This window comes from Triticum dicoccoides, chromosome 5B, assembly GCF_002162155.2.
Source record: "Triticum dicoccoides isolate Atlit2015 ecotype Zavitan chromosome 5B, WEW_v2.0, whole genome shotgun sequence".
NCBI lineage: Eukaryota > Viridiplantae > Streptophyta > Magnoliopsida > Poales > Poaceae > Triticum > Triticum dicoccoides.
This window is the reverse complement of record NC_041389.1, coordinates 412830171-412849083: the sequence shown is the minus strand read 5'-3', so window position 1 is coordinate 412849083 and position 18913 is coordinate 412830171. Positions and strand designations below refer to the sequence as shown.

At 52.7% G+C, this 18913-nt stretch overlaps 1 protein-coding gene across 1 annotated transcript; it reads right to left on the bottom strand.

The window, feature by feature from the left end:
• Positions 1–121: 121 nt before the first annotated feature.
• On the bottom strand, positions 122–1926 carry LOC119305619 (hydroxycinnamoyltransferase 4-like). Its single transcript, XM_037582096.1, has 2 exons — positions 1507–1926; positions 122–1155 (listed from the first exon to the last, which is right to left on the bottom strand). Exons 1-2 carry the CDS (start codon positions 1924–1926, stop codon positions 259–261), a joined length of 1317 nt encoding a protein of 438 aa, XP_037437993.1. The 3' UTR covers positions 122–258.
• Positions 1927–18913: the final 16987 nt, after the last annotated feature.

The following is an 18913-nucleotide window of genomic DNA, read 5'->3' as shown; positions in this document are numbered from 1 at the left end:
AACTGCCCCTCCGTTGATTGGGCCGGCCCGTTGCTTACTCAAATTCGGATCACGTTTTCTCTCTCAGAAAAAAATAAAAATGGATCACATGGTCTGGCAGTTCTTTTGCATGTAAATTTGATCCTTTATTCGCATGAAATTCTGATTATACACGAGTAGAATTTGTATCGTTATTACTACAACTATATACTCTCACCTGCACATTCCACATTACACGTATCACGTGGACGTAGCACGATCATGGCTTCGGCGAGGCTCTCACTCCATGGCGGCCATCTCCTCGAAGAATAGCTCCTTGAACCTCGCCAAGCGATCCGGCTCCAGCGAAACGGCCACCGCCACGTCGCCGCCCTTGCCCGGGCAGCTCATCAGGTACACGAACCCCGGGTAGAACATGAGCGCCGGCGCCAGGAACGCCGGCTCGCCCCACCCAAAGTCAGCGTCGTGCGACGGCATCCCCATCCAGCTGATCACCCGCAGGTCCGTCCCCGGCAGCCCGCTCCTCGGCAGCGCCCCCATGTCCGCCGTCTCCAGGTAGTCCACCACCGACCGCGCGTACTCGTCGCCCTGCCCCGTCGCCGCGCGGAGCCGCCGCGCCCCGAACCCGAGAGGGCCGGACAGCAGGTCGCCCACCCTCGCGGACACCGACGTGCGCACCACCGCGTTGCCGAAGTAGGCGTCCGGGAGCGGCGGGGAGAGGCGGGCGCGCATGTCGATCATGGTGTAGAGGCGGGACTCGGCGTCGGGGGCCAGGGAGCGCGCCGCGCACGCGCAGCGCCAGACGTGGGCCACCAGCGCGCGGAACGTCGACACGCAGGGCGCGCCCGCGCGCGCACGGAGAGCGGCGGCCTGTGCGCCTGTCACGCGCAGGATGGCGCTGGCGTACTCCAACGACGGCTTGACGCCGCCAGCGACAGGAGGATCGGTTGATGCGGGGGCGGTGAGGCGATACTCGCGGCTGTGGTCGAAGTGGACGGTCGGCGGGGAGCGCGCGCGCAGCGGGGTGCGGTCGAGGGACGGGAGCACGGTGGCGCTGGCGTCCCCGCGGGCGATGCTGGCCCACGTCTGGATGAAGTGGAAGGCGCTGCGGCCGTCGATGACGAAGTGGTGCATGGCCGTGCCGAGCGCCACGCCGCCGCACCGGAAGAAGGTGACCTGCGTTCACGCCGACACGTCGCCTGTTATAATAACCAGTTTAGGTGCGCTAACCATTACTAGGAGTGAAGCTAGTTAGCCACCACTACTAGTAATCGAAATATTAAATACGACAGGCTAATCAACTTGTAGAATTGGCATGTTTGGAGTTCAAACTGCGGTGCTTATACGTCACCGGAATGAAATGAAACGGAGCCAGTGTGGTTGGTGCGCTTGACCTTGACCGTCTTTTTCTCATCTCAAAGAATCTATTCAGTCTTCTAATCTTCCCACTTCCATATAGTTGCACTAATACAGTACGCCATGCACGTAAGGAAGATGATCGATTAAGTACACGCGAATGCTGCAAACCTGAAGCATGAGCAACGGGGCGCCCGCGCCGGCGTTGTCATACGGCGGCACGAACATGTCGCGCATCGCCTTGGACGGCGCGAAGCCCTCGAAGTCGTCGAGCGCGGCCTCGGACCGCGCGACGACGAAGAGCGCGCCCTCGTCGTTGCAGTCGATCTCCGCCCGGCCGTGGCGGCCCGCGCCGAGGCGTCCGGCGAAGGGGTGGAACGGGACCAGCGCCCTGGCCAGCGCCGCCCTGAGGACGCCGGCCGAGAAGAAGGACTCGGCCTTGCCGTCGCCGCGATCGGGCGCTCGGAAGAAGTAGACGGTGGGGGAGTAACCGTTCCTGGCGCCGAGGTCGAGGTTGGACAGCCAGAGCGCGCGCCGCGGGGTGGCCTCGCTCGGCGCGACCAGCTCGGACGTCACGACTTGGACGGCCATCGATCTGTGTAGTAAGTGCAGCGCGCGGCCGTTGCAAGTGCAGCGACTCCATGGAGGGGGTCTGGGTTTTATAGGCGTCTCATGGTGAGTTTGGTGAGGGGGTTCCCAAGTTTCCATGATTAACTCTTGCGAAAAAGGAGCTTCTCATCATTCATTGTTGGATCACGGTGTGGACGAAAGTAAATCGTGGCGCATGCAAAGAAGTGATTTACCAATGGGTTGTCCACCACATGACACATGTGATAAGGCCATCTCTATCCGATTTCCTAAAAATTTACGGAGTAAAATTCTTATTGAATATATATACTCCACTAACTTTTGATTGTTTCTAGTCGATCCCTTAACTTAACGGAGTAAACTTCAATTTGATCAAGTTCAAAGCAATTTAAATCGAAAGTAGCATTGCGTTCAAACATAAACATAAATAGTTTTGCATAACCGAACATAAAACATAAATTCAAACTAAACTAAGCAACTAAACTACTTTCGGTGGAAGTGGAGGTCGAGCCAATCCTTTCTCGTCAGGTACGGTGTGCCGCAAGCCACGTCCGGGCCGGTGCCGTCGTCGGGGTCGTCAGGGAAGACACTCCTCCACTCGCCGACGTCGATCTCCTCGTCATCGCCGCCCACCTCGCCGCCGTTCTCGCCGCCTTGGACCTCGTCGGAGGAGGAGATAACGATAACCTCGCCGCCGGCGTCGACAAAGATCATCTGCTTCACCTCCACGAGCTCCTGGTGCTCCTGGCGGAGCTCTTCCATGTAGGCCTCGTCGGCGGCCTCGGCCTTGAAGCGCTCGCTCGCCTCGCGTCCTCGCGTGCCATAGCCGAGCTCATCACCCCCGGCTCCGGCAGGACGAGGTGGATCGGACGTGTGCTTGGGGGGAAATTAACCGACCCGCCGCGCCGTGGAAGCGGACCTCCATGGCCGCGAGCTCGGCCGTGTGAAAGGTCCCGAGCCACCGCCAGGTATGGGTCTCCCGATCCGTGATTTCGGCCACCCACGCCCTCCAGTGTCGCTGCCGGACCCTGAGGTAGGTCCTCGTAGGCGGCCGGGGAGGAGGGAGGACAGGGAAGTCCTCGAACTGGTGTAGGGGCGCGGCGGCGGGCGGATTGGGCGACCGGCGGTGGCTCGATGAAGAGCCCGTGGAGGATGACCCACGCGCATGGCGACACGGATCTGTGTTGCGGATCGGCGGTAGGGACCGGCGGCCACCACGTCCGGCCATCGGAGAGATGGGGGAGGGCGGGGAAGGGCGGGGGTGCGCCGGCGGCAGTGCGGGGAGAAGAGGAGGCTATCGGATTTCGGGTTCCGACAGACCCTTAAGGTTCGAACTTTGGGGTGCGCGTGAAGATCTCTCCCCTACCAACTCACGTCTCGTCGCCTCGCAAAGGATCTAGGCTACTCGATGAACAACACAAGGGACGCCAGGTTTATACTGGTTCAGGCCACCATTGTGGTGTAATACCCTACTCCAGTATGTGGTGTGGTGGATTGCCTCTGGGGCTGATGATGAATAGTACAAGGGAAGAACAGCCTCGCGAGGGATGTTCTTGTGGTGGTGTTGCCCCTTTGGAGGGGTCGATTCCAGATCTCTTGGCTCGAGATCAGATGCCTCTATACTATGGTGGCTAGCCCTATTTATAGAGCGAGGCCCTGGTCCTTTTCCCAAATATTGAGCGGGAAGGGCGCCAACAATTGGCCATTTTGAAGGGGAACATCTAGTACACTTATCCTGACTAAAGTTGGTCCTCGCCTGCCAAAGACTCTGACGATGACGTCGTCTTGTGCTCCACGGTGACCTCCATCCTGTCGTCCCGCTGGTCTTGGTCTCGTTGCACCGAAATGGTAGCCTTTGCCTGATACCTTGGCCTGCGCTTGCCCCCTTTGCACCAAAGAGGAAATAAGGACACTGCGCAGGTCGGCGCCCGCCTGGCTTCGGTCGTCATGGCTTACGTCACGGGTACCTCGCGAGGTACCCTGCCTTGATCTCTCCGCCTCCTCGCGAGCCAGCCTGACGAGGCTACTCCTAAGGAAGCTTCCTGCCGTCCCCCCGCGAGGCTCGGCCCCTCGCGAGGGTCTTGAGCTTGAGTTAATGAAGTTGGGCCATACTGGGCCACTCCTTGAGCCACGCTGCAGGCCGCAGGCAGGCAAGTCTAGGTACCCCCGCTCCAAGAACGCCGACAGTAGCCCCCGGGCCCAAGGCGCGCCCTGACTTGGCTTAGCGGAGAAGCGAAGGGGCAAGTGCGAAGCGCCGTGGGCCCCAACAGCCTGCGGCCTTGGGCGCTGTGTGGCGGTTGATTGGACGTGGGCGCCTCCATTTCTCCACGCCACTCATTACGCGCCCGGCTAGGCGGACCCGTGGTTGCACACAGTCATTCCCTTTTCGCCGTTCGCGCGTCTCCTGCTCTTCCTCCCCCTTGAGCTCCAACCTCTGCTTCCAATCCAATCTCGAACTCTCCCCCCTTCCCGTCGCCATGGCGCCAGCAAAGAAGGAGAGAGGGAAGAAGCCCGCGCCTTCGCCCCGCTCGCCGCCGGCAGCGGCTCCCGCTATCGATCGGTCAATCATACTCAACCCAGAAGCCTTGGACAAGGTCAGCTCTGCTCTCGCCACCATCTTCAATGAATGCGGGAGGACGACGGTCTGGCCCGCATCTCATTCATCCTTCGACAGGGTCGTTACGGAGGTCCGATTCTTTCCTGACGCCCTGTGGGCGGGTCTGGTTCCCCCCTTTTCTGCTTTCTTCAATGCGGTGCTCTCCCATTATCAGATCCACATGATGCACCTGGGTCCCGAATCCATTACTCTCCTCGCTATTTTCGCCTTTGTGTGCGAGGCCATGGTGGGCATTCCTCCTTGTGTTGCCCTCCTGCGCCATTTCTTCTCTTTGCGCCTGAGTGACCCCATTCAATGCTCGGGGTGCGTGAGCTTCCTCGCCGTGCCGGAGACGGCTGCCTCAGGGATCGATTTCAGCCTTCCTCCTCCTACGGCTGGGTTCCGAGAGCGGTGGCTGTATGTGGATGTTGGAGTGCCCGGCCCCCTGCTCTCGCACCCAACCTTGCCCGCTGTCCCCAATTTAGGCTGGGGTCATGAGGCGCTCACGAGCCCCCGGCTCGCCTTCGTCTGACATCGCTTACGGAGCCTGAGGGCGCTCGATGTGACAGCGCCCAAAGTGGTGAAGGAGTTCTTTCAACGCTGCATTGCTCCTCTCTAGCGCCATTCCCGTTGAATGTGGGCCTTTGCGGGGCATGAAGACCGCATGAGGCTCCAGGAGGAAGACCTGGCGCCCGAAGTGCTGAGGAAGGTGTTTATGGTCCTGACTGGCGATCCTTCCCCAGGCAGCCTTCGGCACGGGGCTGCCCTCTTATACCTTTGCTCGGGTAAGGCCGACTTTGTGAAGCAGATGCCCAGCTTTGATGAATAGGGGCTGCGCCCAGCCGGCCTCACGGGGGCCCGCGAGAACCCAGTTGTTGTGGTTGCCCTTCCGGTTGCCCACGGTGGTCCTGCCTCAGGTGATGGAGCTGGGGGGCGAGGACCGCCGGGAGCTGAGGGGGCCGCTGTCGAGATGCTGACGCCGCGTGGAGCCCCAGAGGTGGCATTTCCTGAAGCCTGCCATGGAGCAGCGGCACGCGTGGAGTTGCGGCTTGCGACTCCTGTGGCCGAGGCTCCCGAGGCCCCGGCCGTCCTTCACGAGGTTGCGCCTGGCGGTGTGTCCCAGGCTGATTCCCTTGGCGCCGATCACCTTGACGCCTCCTCCACGCTGCAGGCCGACCCCTGCGCCGAGCGCTTGGGCCGGTTCCGCGTAGACTTCGAGCCCTCCGCAAGAGAAAGGAAACCTTGGGTGGCGATGATCGCCCCTGCCGCCAATTGAAGCGCAAGAAGTACTTCACCATCAACGAGTAAGTCCTCTTCTTTCTTGGTTCCTTACTTTCCCGTTGCTTCAGTTGATTATAGCCTTTCAGGTCCCTTCCTGCCGAGTTCATGGAGACGGCTGGGGAATCATCCCCTCTAGGTTCACCTTCACCGTCGATTTTGAGCGCCCCGAGCTCGAGCACCGCTCTTGCCGTGGGGCTGGTCGGAGAAGTGGGCCGTCCTGCGGAGCATCTTGATTCTACGCGCCTCATGCCCTTCCTTCACGAGCTCTCTTGGGGCACAGCCAGCTTGCGCCGAGCTCCTCCCTTAGTCGTGGACGGCGACTGGCTGAGGTCGACCTTGAGTTCCTCCTTGGGGGACGAACCAGCGCCAGACTGGGTCCCTGGCAGGGCACTCCCGTCTATCACGAGGGCGCCAGCCCCCAGCCCCCTGCCCAGAGGGGGCGTGCTGCCTCACAGCCCTCCGCATGCGCCAGGGGTGGAGGACGACGCGGAAGACACGCTTAGGCGCGCTCTGGAGCGCAGCGTCCTTCGTCGAGAGTTCCTTCGGAAGGCAGCGAATGCGGTGGATCAGCTCGGGGTAGAGCTTGCTGGCGAGGATGCATTGAAGGAAATATGCCCTAGAGGCAATAATAAAGTTATTATTTATTTCCTCATATCATGATAAATGTTTATTATTCATGCTAGAATTGTATTAACGGGAAACATGATACATGTGTGAATACATAGACAAACATATAGTCACTAGTATGCCTCTACTTGACTAGCTAATTAATCAAAGATGGTTATGTTTCCTAACCATAGACATGTGTTGTCATTTGATTAATGGGATCATATCATTAGGAGAATGATGTGATTGACATGACCCATTCCGTTAGCCTAGCACTTGATCGTTTAGTATATTGCTATTGCTTTCTTCATGACTTATACATGTTCCTGTAACTATGAGAATTATGCAACTCCCGTTTACCGGAGGAACACTTTGGGTACTACCAAACGTCACAACGTAACTGGGTGGTTATAAAGGAGTACTACAGGTGTCTCCGAAGGTACATGTTGAGTTGGCGTATTTCGAGATTAGGTTTTGTCACTCCGATTGTCAGAGAGGTATCTCTGGGCCCTCTCGGTAATGCACATCATTATAAGCCTTGCAAGCAATGTGACCAAATGAGTTGGTTACGGGATGATGCATTACGGAACGAGTAAAGAGACTTGCCGGTAACGAGATTGAACTAGGTATTGGATACCGACGATCAAATCTCGGGCAAGTAACATACCGATGACAAAGGGAACAACGTATGTTGTTATGCCGTTTGACCGATAAAGATCTTCGTAGAATATGTAGGAACCAATATGGGCATCCAGGTTCCACTATTGGTTATTGACCGAGAATAGTTCTAGGTCATGTCTACATAGTTCTCGAACCCGTAGGGTCCGCACGCTTAACGTTACGATGACAGTTTTATTATGAGTTTATAAGTTTTGATGTACCGAAGTTTGTTCGGAGTCCCGGATGTGATCACGGACATAACGAGGAGTCTCGAAATGGTCGAGACATAAAAATCGATATATTGGAAGCCTATATTTGGACATCAGAGTCATTCCGGGTGAAATCGGCATTTTATCGGAGTACCGGGAGGTTACCGGAACCCCCCGGGGGTTATTGGGCCTACATGGGCCTCGAGGGAGAAGAGGGAAGGAGGCAGGAGGGGGCCGTGCGCCCCTCCCCTTCCTAGTCCGAATAGGACAAGGGAAGGGGGGCGGCGCCCCCCTTTCCTTCCCCTATTCCTCCTCTTTCCCCCTCTTCTCCTATTCCAACTAGGAAAGAAGGGAGTCCTACTCCCGGTGGGAGTAGGACTCCCCCCTTGGCGCGCCCTCCTTGGCCGGCCGCCTCCTCCCCCCTGGCTTCTTTATGTACGGGGGCGGGGGGCACCCCATAGACACACAAGTTGATCTACGGATCGTTCCTTAGCCGTGTGCGGTGCCTCCCTCCACCATATTCCACCTCGGTCATATCGTCGCGGAGTTTAGGCGAAGCCCTGCGCCGGTAGAGCATCATCATCGTTACCATGCCGTCGTGCTGACGGAACTCATCCCCGAAGCTTTGCTGGATCGGAGCCCGGGGATCGTCATCGAGCTGAACATGTGCTGAACTCGGAGGTGCCGTACGTTCGGTGCTTGGATCGGTCGGATTGTGAAGATGTACGACTACATCAACCGCGTTGTGCTAACGCTTCCGCTTACGGTCTACAAGGGTACGTGGACAACACTCTCCCCTCTCGTTGCTATGCCATCACCATGATCTTGCGTGTACGTAGGAATTTTTTTTGAAATTACTACGTTCCCCAACAGTGGTATCAGAGCCTAGGTTTTATGCGTTGATGTTATATGCACGAGTATAACACAAGTGAGTTGTGGGCGATACAAGTCATACTGCTTACCAGCATGTCATACTTTGGTTCGGCGGTATTGTGAGATGAAGCGGCCCGGACCGACATTACGCGTATGCTTACGCGAGACTGGTTTCACCGTTGCGAGCACTCGTGCTTAAAGGTGGCTGGTGGGTGTCTGTCTCTCTCACTTTAGCTGAATGGAGTGTGGCTACGCCCGGTCCTTGCGAAGGTTAAAACAGCACTAACTTGACGAACTATCGTTGTGGTTTTGATGCGTAGGTAAGAACGGTTCTTGCTAAGCCCGTAGCAGCCACGTAAAATTTGCAACAACAAAGTAGAGGACATCTAACTTGTTTTTGCAGGGCATGTTGTGATGTGATATGGTCAAGACGTGATGCTATATTTTATTGTATGAGATGATCATGTTTTGTAACCGAAGTTATCGGCAACTGGCTGGAGCCATATGGTTGTCGCTTTATTGTATGAAATGCAAACGCCCTGTAATTGCTTTACTTTATCTCTAAGCGGTAGCGATAGTCGTAGAAGCAATAGATGGTGTAACGACAATGATGCTACGATGGAGATCAAGGTGTCGCGCCGGTGACGATGGTGATCACGACGGTGCTTCGAAGATGGATATCACAAGCACAAGATGATGATGGCCATATCATATCACTTATATTGATTGCATGTGATGTTTATCCTTTATGCATCTTATCTTGCTTTGATTGACGGTAGCATTTTAAGATGATCTCTCACTAATAATCAAGAAGTGTTCTCCCTGAGTATGCACCGTTGCGGAAGTTCTTCGTGCTGAGACACCACGTGATGATCGGGTGTGATAGGCTCTACGTTCAAATACAACGGGTGCAAAACAGTTGCACACACGGAATACTCAGGTCATACTTGACGAGCCTAGCATATACAGATATGGCCTCGGAACACGGAGACCGAAAGGTCAAACGTGAATCATATAGTAGATATGATCAACATAGTGATGTTCACCATTGAAACTACTCCATCTCACGTGATGATCGGACATGGTTTAGTTGATTTGGATCACGTGATCACTTAGATGACTAGAGAGATGTCTGTCTAAGTGAGAGTTCTTAAGTAATATGATTAATTGAACTTAAATTTATCATGAACTTAGTACCTGATAGTATCTTGCTTGTCTATGTTTGTTTGTAGATAGATGGCTCGTGCTGTTGTTCCGTTGAATTTTAATGCGTTCCTTGAGAAAGCAAAGTTGAAAGATGATGGTAGCAATTACACGGACTGGGTCCGTAACCTGAGGATTATCCTCATTGCTGCACAGAAAAGTTACGTCCTGGAAGCACCGCTGGGTGCCAGGCCTGCTGCTGATGCAACTGACGACGTTAAGAATGTCTGGCAGAGCAAAGCTGATGACTACTCGATAGTTCAGTGTGCCATGCTTTACGGCTTAGAACCGGGTCTTCAACGACGTTTTGAACGTCATGGAGCATATGAGATGTTCCAGGAGTTGAAGTTAATATTTCAAGCAAATGCCTGGATTGAGAGATATGAAGTCTCCAATAAGTTCTATAGCTGCAAGATGGAGGAGAATAGTTCTGTCAGTGAACATATACTCAAAATGTCTGGGTATAATAATCACTTGATTCAACTGGGAGTTAATCTTCCTGATGATAGTGTCATTGACAGAATTCTTCAATCACTGCCACCAAGCTACAAGAGCTTCGTGATGAACTATAATATGCAAGGGATGAACAAGACTATTCCCGAGCTCTTCGCGATGCTAAAAGCCGCGGAGGTAGAAATCAAAAAGGAGCATCAAGTGTTGATGGTTAACAAGACCACCAGTTTCAATAAAAAGGGCAAAGGGAAGAAGAAGGGGAACTTCAAAAAGAACAGCAAGCAAGTTGCTGCTCAAGAGAAGAAACCCAAGTCTGGACCTAAACCTGAAACTGAGTGCTTCTACTGCAAGCAGACTGGACACTGGAAGCGGAACTGCCCCAAGTATTTGGCGGATAAGAAGGATGGCAAAGTGAACAAAGGTATATGTGATATACATGTTATTGATGTGTACCTTACTAATGCTCGCAGTAGCACCTGGGTATTTGATACTGGTTCTGTTGCTAATATTTGCAACTCGAAACAGGGACTACGAATTAAGCGAATATTGGCTAAGGACGAGGTGACGATGCGCGTGGGAAATGGTTCCAAAGTCGATGTGATCGCGGTCGGCACGCTACCTCTACATCTACCATCGGGATTAGTTTTAGACCTAAATAATTGTTATTTGGTGCCAGCGTTGAGCATGAACATTATATCTGGATCTTGTTTGATGCGAGACAGTTATTCATTTAAATCAGAGAATAATGGTTGTTCTATTTATATGAGTAATATCTTTTATGGTCATGCACCCTTGAAAAGTGGTCTATTTTTATTGAATCTCGATAGTAGTGATACACATATTCATAGTGTTGAAACCAAAAGATGTAGAGTTGATAACGATAGTGCAACTTATTTGTGGCACTGCCGTTTAGGTCATATCGGTGTAAAGCGCATGAAGAAACTCCATACTGATGGGCTTTTGGAGTCACTTGATTATGAATCACTTGGTGCTTGCGAACCGTGCCTCATGGGCAAGATGACTAAAACGCCGTTCTCCGGAACTATGGAGCGAGCAACTGATTTGTTGGAAATCATACATACTAATGTTTGTGGTCCAATGAATGTTGAGGCTCGCGGCGGGTATCGTTATTTTCTCACCTTCACAGATGATTTGAGCAGATATGGGTATATCTACTTGATGAAACACAAGTCTGAAACATTTGAAAAGTTCAAAGAATTTCAGAGTGAAGTGGAAAATCATCGTAACAAGGAAATAAAATTTCTACGATCTGATCGTGGAGGAGAATATTTAAGTTACGAGTTTGGTCTACACTTGAAACAATGCGGAATAGTTTCGCAACACACGCCACCCGGAACACCACAACGAAATGGTGTGTCCGAACGTCGTAATCGTACTTTACTAGATATGGTGCGATCTATGATGTCTCTTACTGATTTACCGCTATCGTTTTGGGGTTATGCTTTAGAGACGGCCGCATTCACGTTAAATAGGGCACCATCAAAATCCGTTGAGACGATGCCTTATGAACTGTGGTTTGGCAAGAAACCAAAGTTGTCGTTTCTTAAAGTTTGGGGTTGCAATGCTTATGTGAAGAAACTTCAACCAGATAAGCTCGAACCCAAATCGGAGAAATGTGTCTTCATAGGATACCCAAAAGAGACTATTGGGTACACCTTCTATCACAGATCTGAGGGCAAGATTTTCGTTGCTAAAATCAGATCCTTTCTAGAGAAGGAGTTTCTCTCGAAAGAAGTGAGTGGGAGGAAAGTAGAACTTGATGAGATAACTGTATCTACTCCCCTATTGGAAAGTAGTTCATCACAAGAACCGGTTCCTGTGACAACTACACCAATTAGTGAGGAAGCTAATGATATTGATCATGAAACTTCAGATCAAGTTTCTACTGAACCTCGTAGGTCTACCAGAATAAGATCTACACCAGAGTGGTACGGTAATCCAATTCTGGAAGTCATGTTGCTTGACCATGATGAACCTACGAACTATGAGGAAGCGATGATGAGCCCAGATTCCGCAAAATGGCTAGAGGCCATGAAATCTGAGATGGGATCCATGTATGAAAACAAAGTATGGACTTTGGTTGACTTGCCCGATGATCGGCAAGCAATTGAGAATAAATGGATCTTTAAGAAGAAGACTGACGCTGATGGTAATGTAACTGTCTATAAAGCTCGACTTGTTGTGAAAGGTTTTCGACAAGTTCAAGGAGTTGACTACGATGAGACTTTCTCACCCGTAGCGATGCTTAAGTCTGTCCGAATCATGTTAGCTATTGCTGCATTTCATGATTATGAAATTTGGCAAATGGATGTAAAAACTGCATTCTTGAATGGATTTCTGGAAGAAGAGTTGTATATGATGCAGCCAGAAGGTTTTGTTGATCCAAAAGGTGCTAACAAAGTGTGCAAACTCCAGCGTTCCATTTATGGACTGGTGCAAGCATCTCGGAGTTGGAATAAACGCTTTGATAGTGTGATCAAAGCATATGGTTTTATACAGACTTTTGGAGAAGCCTGTATTTACAAGAAAGTGAGTGGGAGCTCTGTAGCATTTCTGATATTATATGTAGATGACATATTATTAATTGGAAATGATATAGAATTTCTGGATAGCATAAAGGGATACTTGAATAAAAGTTTTTCAATGAAAGACCTCGGTGAAGCTGCTTACATATTGGGCATCAAGATCTATAGAGATAGATCAAGACACTTGATAGGACTTTCACAAAGCACATACCTTGATAAAATTTTGAAAAAGTTCAAAATGGATCAGGCAAAGAAAGGGTTCTTGCCCGTACTACAAGGTGTGAAGTTGAGTCAAACTCAATGCCCGACCACAGCAGAAGATAGAGAGAAAATGAAAGATGTTCCCTATGCTTCAGCCATAGGCTCTATCATGTATGCAATGCTGTGTACCAGACCTGACATATGCTTAGCAATAAGCTTGGCAGGAAGGTACCAAAGTAATCCAGGAGTGGATCACTGGACAGCGGTCAAGAACATCCTGAAATACCTGAAAAGGACTAAGGATATGTTTCTCGTATATGGAGGTGACAAAGAGCTAGTTGTAAATGGTTACGTCGATGCAAGCTTTGACACTGATCCGGACGATTCTAAATCGCAAACCAGATACGTGTTTTTATTAAACGGTGGAGCTATAAGTTGGTGCAGTTCTAAACAAAGCGTCGTGGAGGGATCTACATGTGAAGCGGAGTACATAGCTGCTTCGGAAGTAGCAAATGAAGGAGTATGGATGAAGGAGTTCATTTCCGATCTAGGTGTCATACCTAGTGCATCGGGACCAATGAAAATCTTCTGTGACAATACTGGTGCAATTGCCTTGGCAAAGGAATCCAGATTTCACAAGAGGACAAGCACATCAAGAGACGCTTCAATTCCATTCGGGACCAAGTCCAAGTGGGAGACATAGAGATTTACAAGATACATACGGATCTGAATGTTGCAGACCCGTTGACTAAGCCACTCTCACGAGCAAAACATGATCAACACCAAGACTCCATGGGTGTTAGAATCATTACTATGTAATCTAGATTATTGACTCTAGTGCAAGTGGGAGACTGAAGGAAATATGCCCTAGAGGCAATAATAAAGTTATTATTTATTTCCTCATATCATGATAAATGTTTATTATTCATGCTAGAATTGTATTAACCGGAAACATGATACATGTGTGAATACATAGACAAACATATAGTCACTAGTATGCCTCTACTTAACTAGCTCATTAATCAAAGATGGTTATGTTTCCTAACCATAGACAAGTGTTGTCATTTGATTAATGGGATCATATCATTAGGAGAATGATGTGATTGACATGACCCATTCCATTAGCCTAGTACTTGATCGTTTAGTATATTGCTATTGCCTTCTTCATGACTTATACATGTTCCTGTAACTATGAGAATTATGCAACTCCCGTTTACCGAGGAACACTTTGGGTACTACCAAACGTCACAACGTAACTGGGTGATTATAAAGGAGTACTACAGGTGTCTCCGAAGGTACATGTTGAGTTGGCGTATTTCGAGATTAGGTTTTGTCACTCCGATTGTCAGAGAGGTATCTCTGGGCCCTCTCGGTAATGCACATCATTATAAGCCTTGCAAGCAATGTGACCAAATGAGTTGGTTACGGGATGATGCATTACGGAACGAGTAAAGAGACTTGCCGGTAACGAGATTGAACTAGGTATTGGATACCGACGATCAAATCTCGGGCAATTAACATACCGATGACAAAGGGAACAATGTATGTTGTTATGCGGTTTGACCGATAAATATCTTCGTAGAATATGTAGGAACCAATATGGGCATCCAGGTTCCGCAATTGGTTATTGACCGAGAATAGTTCTAGGTCATGTCTACATAGTTCTCGAACCCGTAGGGTCCGCACGCTTAACGTTACGATGACAGTTTTATTATGAGTTTATAAGTTTTGATGTACCGAAGTTTGTTCGGAGTCCCGGATGTGATCACGGACATAATGAGGAGTCTCTAAATGGTCGAGACATAAAGATCGATATATTGGAAGCCTATATTTGGACATCGGAATCGTTCCGGGTGAAATCGGCATTTTACCGGAGTACCGGGAGGTTACCGGAACTCCCCGGGGGTTATTGGGCCTACATGGGCCTCGAGGGAGAAGAGGGAAGGAGGCAGGAGGGGGCCGCACGCCCCTCCCCTTCCTAGTCCGAATAGGACAAGGGAAGGGGGGCGGCGCCCCCCCTTTCCTTCCCCTCTTCCTCCTCTTTCCCCCCCTTCTCCTATTCCAACTAGGAAAGAAGGGAGTCCTACTCCCGGTGGGAGTAGGACTCCCCCCTTGGCGCGCCCTCCTTGGCCGGCTGCCTCCTCCCCCCTGGCTCCTTTATATACGGGGGCGGGAGGCACCCCATAGACACACAAGTTGATCTACGGATCGTTCCTTAGCCGTGTGCGGTGCCCCCCTCCACCATATTCCACCTTGGTCATATCGTCGCGGAGTTTAGGCGAAGCCCTGCGCCGGTAGAGCATCATCATCGTCACCACGCCGTCGTGCTGACGGAACTCATCCCCGAAGCTTTGCTGGATCGGAGCCCGGGGATCATCATCGAGCTGAACGTGTGTTGAACTCGGAGGTGCCGTACGTTCGGTGCTTGGATCGGTCGGATCGTGAAGACGTACGGCTACATCAACCGCGTTGTGCTAACGCTTCCGCTTACGGTCTACGAGGGTACATGGACAACACTCTTCCCTCTCGTTGCTATGCCATCACCATGATCTTGCGTGTACGTAGGAATTTTTTTTTGAAATTACTACGTTCCCCAACATGCATGCCTCGAGGCCGAAGGCCTGCGCCTCACTGATGAGAGGCGCAAGCTGAAGGTGGCCGTCAGTCTTGCACGCCACCAGCGTGATCTTGAAAATGCGAAGGCCGAGGCTTCGTTGGTGGCCTCGCGGGAGGCCTCCTCCCAAGCCGTCGAGGAGGCCCAGGAAGCAGACCATCAGCGCAAGGCTGCAGAGGAGCGCGCGTGGGAGCTCCAGGCCTGGAGCAACTCTCTGGAGCGGCAAGTGGAGTTGCGCCAGGCGGCCCTTGTGTTGCTGAAGGGGGCACTTGATGACGAGGCGGAGCTCCAGAGGCGTGAGGAGGTGCTGGTGCTGGAGGCCGCCGAGCGCAACCTTGACCTCGAGCGGTTGGAGACGAGGGAACGCCTGGTAACCCAGGCAGAGGATGAAGTTGGCGCGAGGGAGGCCCATGTCCAAGAAGAGGTCGACCGCCACGTGGTGGGAGATCGCTTGAGTCTTGAGCGCGAGTACGAAAGGAGGTTGGGGCTGATCAGGGCCGAAGCTGAGGGCAGGACCGCTGCCCTCAGGACCAAGCTGGCTGAAGTGACGCGGCGTGCGGACGCCTCCGCAGCCGCCCTTGACGCAGAGCAGACGGGGCTGGCTTCTTCCCGCGCTGAGCTGCTTCTTCTCCAACGAAGGGTTGATGGTGCCGAGGCCGTTGCATGGTGGAATGAGGACGAGATCCGCCAGCGGCAGACTTTAGAGCACGAGCATGGCCCCATGCTCCGAAGGCTCAGGGAAAGGGCCAACGCTGCCCTGGGCAACATCTGCGAGGCGGCCGTCGCGGAGCCTTGTGTGATCAACTAGGCTGGCAATCTCCGGTTCTTCAGAGACGTGGTGACGCAGCTGGAGACCCGCTCTGGCAGGGCCAACGGGCTTGTTGAGGAGAGGAGCCGAGCCCTGCTTGGACGTGCTTTTTCCCGAGTCTTCAGTTATCTTCAGGACCGGGACCCCCACTTTGACTTCGACGCAGCCATCGCGTTGGTGCCCATAGTCGTTCGGGGTGATCTGGCGCAGTGGGTGGAGGACAACATGGACGCCCTCGTCAGGGCCTTCTCCACTGATGACGATGGCGTGGTCGTGGCCGTCGATGAAGGCGGCATTGTGAATGAGCACGATGTTGATGATGGCGACGACGTGGGTGATGGTGAGGCCAGTGACGCCAGTGACGCTTCCGAAGGCGCTCCCAAAGATGCGTTGGGAGATTTGTCTGATTGATCGCATGTCATTTCCGCTATTTATCCTGTGCAAAAAGAGTTCGGGCTCGGCCCTGAAGGTTGTAAGAGCATTTTGGGAGGGGAAGCCCCTCGTGTAAAAGTTTGCAGTTAGTGTACTTGTAGACATAACGCCGCATGCATGCTTATGCTGAGCGATTGGCCCCACGATGAGTCGGTTGACTTGTTTACCTTCGACCTGGACGGGTCCTGAGCGAGCTTACGGGGGCCGCAGTGCCCTGAGTATCTTTTGAGTGAACCCGCTGATCCTGTGGTGAGAACTCCTTGAGAGGGCGTGGTGACAGCGGTCCGGACGATAGACGTGCCTGGCCTGGCCTGGCTCGCGAGGGGAGGTAGCTGACGCTAACTTTGGACGCAAAGCCGCAACCAGAACGTGAAAGATTGCTCGAACGAGACTAAACACCCCTTCCCCGAACACACGCAAGTCTCAAGCTTATATCCAACTTAAATTCAAATCGAAGAAACTCAACAACCAAGAGAAAGGCAAAAAAGCAAAAAAGCCGCGTCCGGCACCTAGTCTAGTCTTCGACGTCTTCTCACCAGCACGGAGCTAAGTGCTTCCACTGGGCATGGGCGGGAGCCCCCGAGGCCCTAGGGCGGCTCTCCTGAGACTCCGGGGCGTGTACAACCCCAACTCATTATTATGTGAGAGTGTCACGGGCGGCGAGCTTCACAGGCACTGGGCCTTCTTCACAGGTACCGGCCTTGCTTCATATCGCCAGACGAGGGCCTCGCCTTGCACCACACTCTATTGCCACCGACGGCGATCGGAGACCAAGGACGCCGCCGATGGGATAGAGCGGTCGCCAGCGGTTCCCCCGACGACCACAGGTCCTCTGCCGAGGGCAGGCCCTCGGGCACCTCCCCGGCAGAGGGCCTACCTCCTGAGGACGCCTTGTTCCGAGCGCCACGGGGGTGAGGCCGAATCTCGGCCCCTCTCCGGTAGCCCCCGGTGCCCTCCTCCTGAGGGGTAGTGTTGAGGATATAACTACTGAGTGTAAACCGCCCAGGAGGGGCCGGTTCACCCTCTACTATATTGAAGCCCACGAAGACCCAGAAGATGGCGCTTTACTAATGAAGCTTAGAGGCCCGAAGCCCAAAGGCGGAATAGGGCCCATAGTGGTAAACCGACATAGTCATGTAACTTGTATTGTAAGATAAGAAAAGGAGAGACCGAGCCGGACGCTGTTATGAGCCGGCCTCGGGACTCTGTAAACCGGCCGGGCGTCAACCCGTGTATATAAGGGGACGACCCGACGGCGGTTCAGGGACAAGAAACAACAACTCGAGAGCCAGGCATAGCGTGTTTAGCTCCCTGGTAATCGAGACCCCAATAATCCCATCACAACTAGACGTAGGCCTTTACCTTCATCGAAGGGGCCGAACTAGTATAAAATCCCTCATGTCCTTTGTCCGGTTTAACCCCTCTAAGCTAACCCGTCGCGATGGCTCCACGCCTAAGTCCTTTCACGAGGACATCTGACGTGATATTTCCACGACAGTTGGCGCCCATCGTGGGGCTATCGCACGATGGTTTCAAGCTCTTGAAGGGCAACTTTGAAGGACTCAAAGGGTACGCGGTTGGCCGGATGACCAAGAGTCGTCGCGGCAAACTCTACATCGACGACGCAGGATGGGGCCCCGAGGCTGCTCAATTGAGTACGGGTACCGGGTCCCCTTTGGCGGAATTCACGTTTTCATCGGCAAGATTGGCAAACCGGGCCCTGAGCCAGACATCTGCACCGACCTCGTCGAGACGGCTCAGCGTGCAAGCCCCGCTCGGATTCAGCCCACCGTGAAGCGTGCGTTCGTGGGATGTGTCCACGGGATCGGATCTGAACCGGAGTCTGAAGATGAGACGGTCGCTTATTTCGACGGTGAGTCATCCGCTGGTGAAACCGAATCCCTATACCAAGTTCAGGATGGTGTGTTTGAAGGGTATTCTGATGGCACCAGTATTCCGGAATTTCTTGAACCACCGAACCACATCGGGATCTTCATGCCGGAACACAGCCAACCTTGCAAAACTCTACTACGGCGGCGTCCTGACCGGTAGCAGGGGCAGGAGGCTCCATGTGCCGGACGGCTCAAGTTCTCTCTGGTTTGATGGATGCCTGGGCGACCTTGTTGACCACGGCAGTTACTCCGACGACACATGATCAGCACAATGCGGACATTGCGAGGCTAAAGGATCAAATAACACAAGCCAAGGAGGACTTAGCGGCTGAGGAGACCAGGATGGCTGAGGAACGGGCCGCTTTAGATGCCCAGGCGCAGAGGATTCAAGCCGAGAATTATCGACTTTTGATGGATCAGAACGCTTCGAACGAAGTATTCAGGAGGAGACATCGATCTCACTTACCGGCGGGTTACAATGCGATGAACCTCTTTGGTACGCCAGGAGCAGGGACTAGCAATCCTGCAGCAGTAAACCGGACCATTGTGCCAAGGACCGAAGCGCCGGATCAACCTCAGGTGATGGGTCCACCCCTCGACTCACAGACAACCCGCC

Excerpts from the sequence above, each read along its gene's own strand:
- LOC119305619 (XM_037582096.1), bottom strand. The coding sequence starts at position 1,926 with ATGGCCGTCCAAGTCGTGACGTCCGAGCTGGTCGCGCCGAGCGAGGCC. Across the intron at positions 1,156-1,506 it reads CCCCGTTGCTCATGCTTCAG|GTCACCTTCTTCCGGTGCGG; the intron begins GTTTGCAGCATT and ends GCGTGAACGCAG.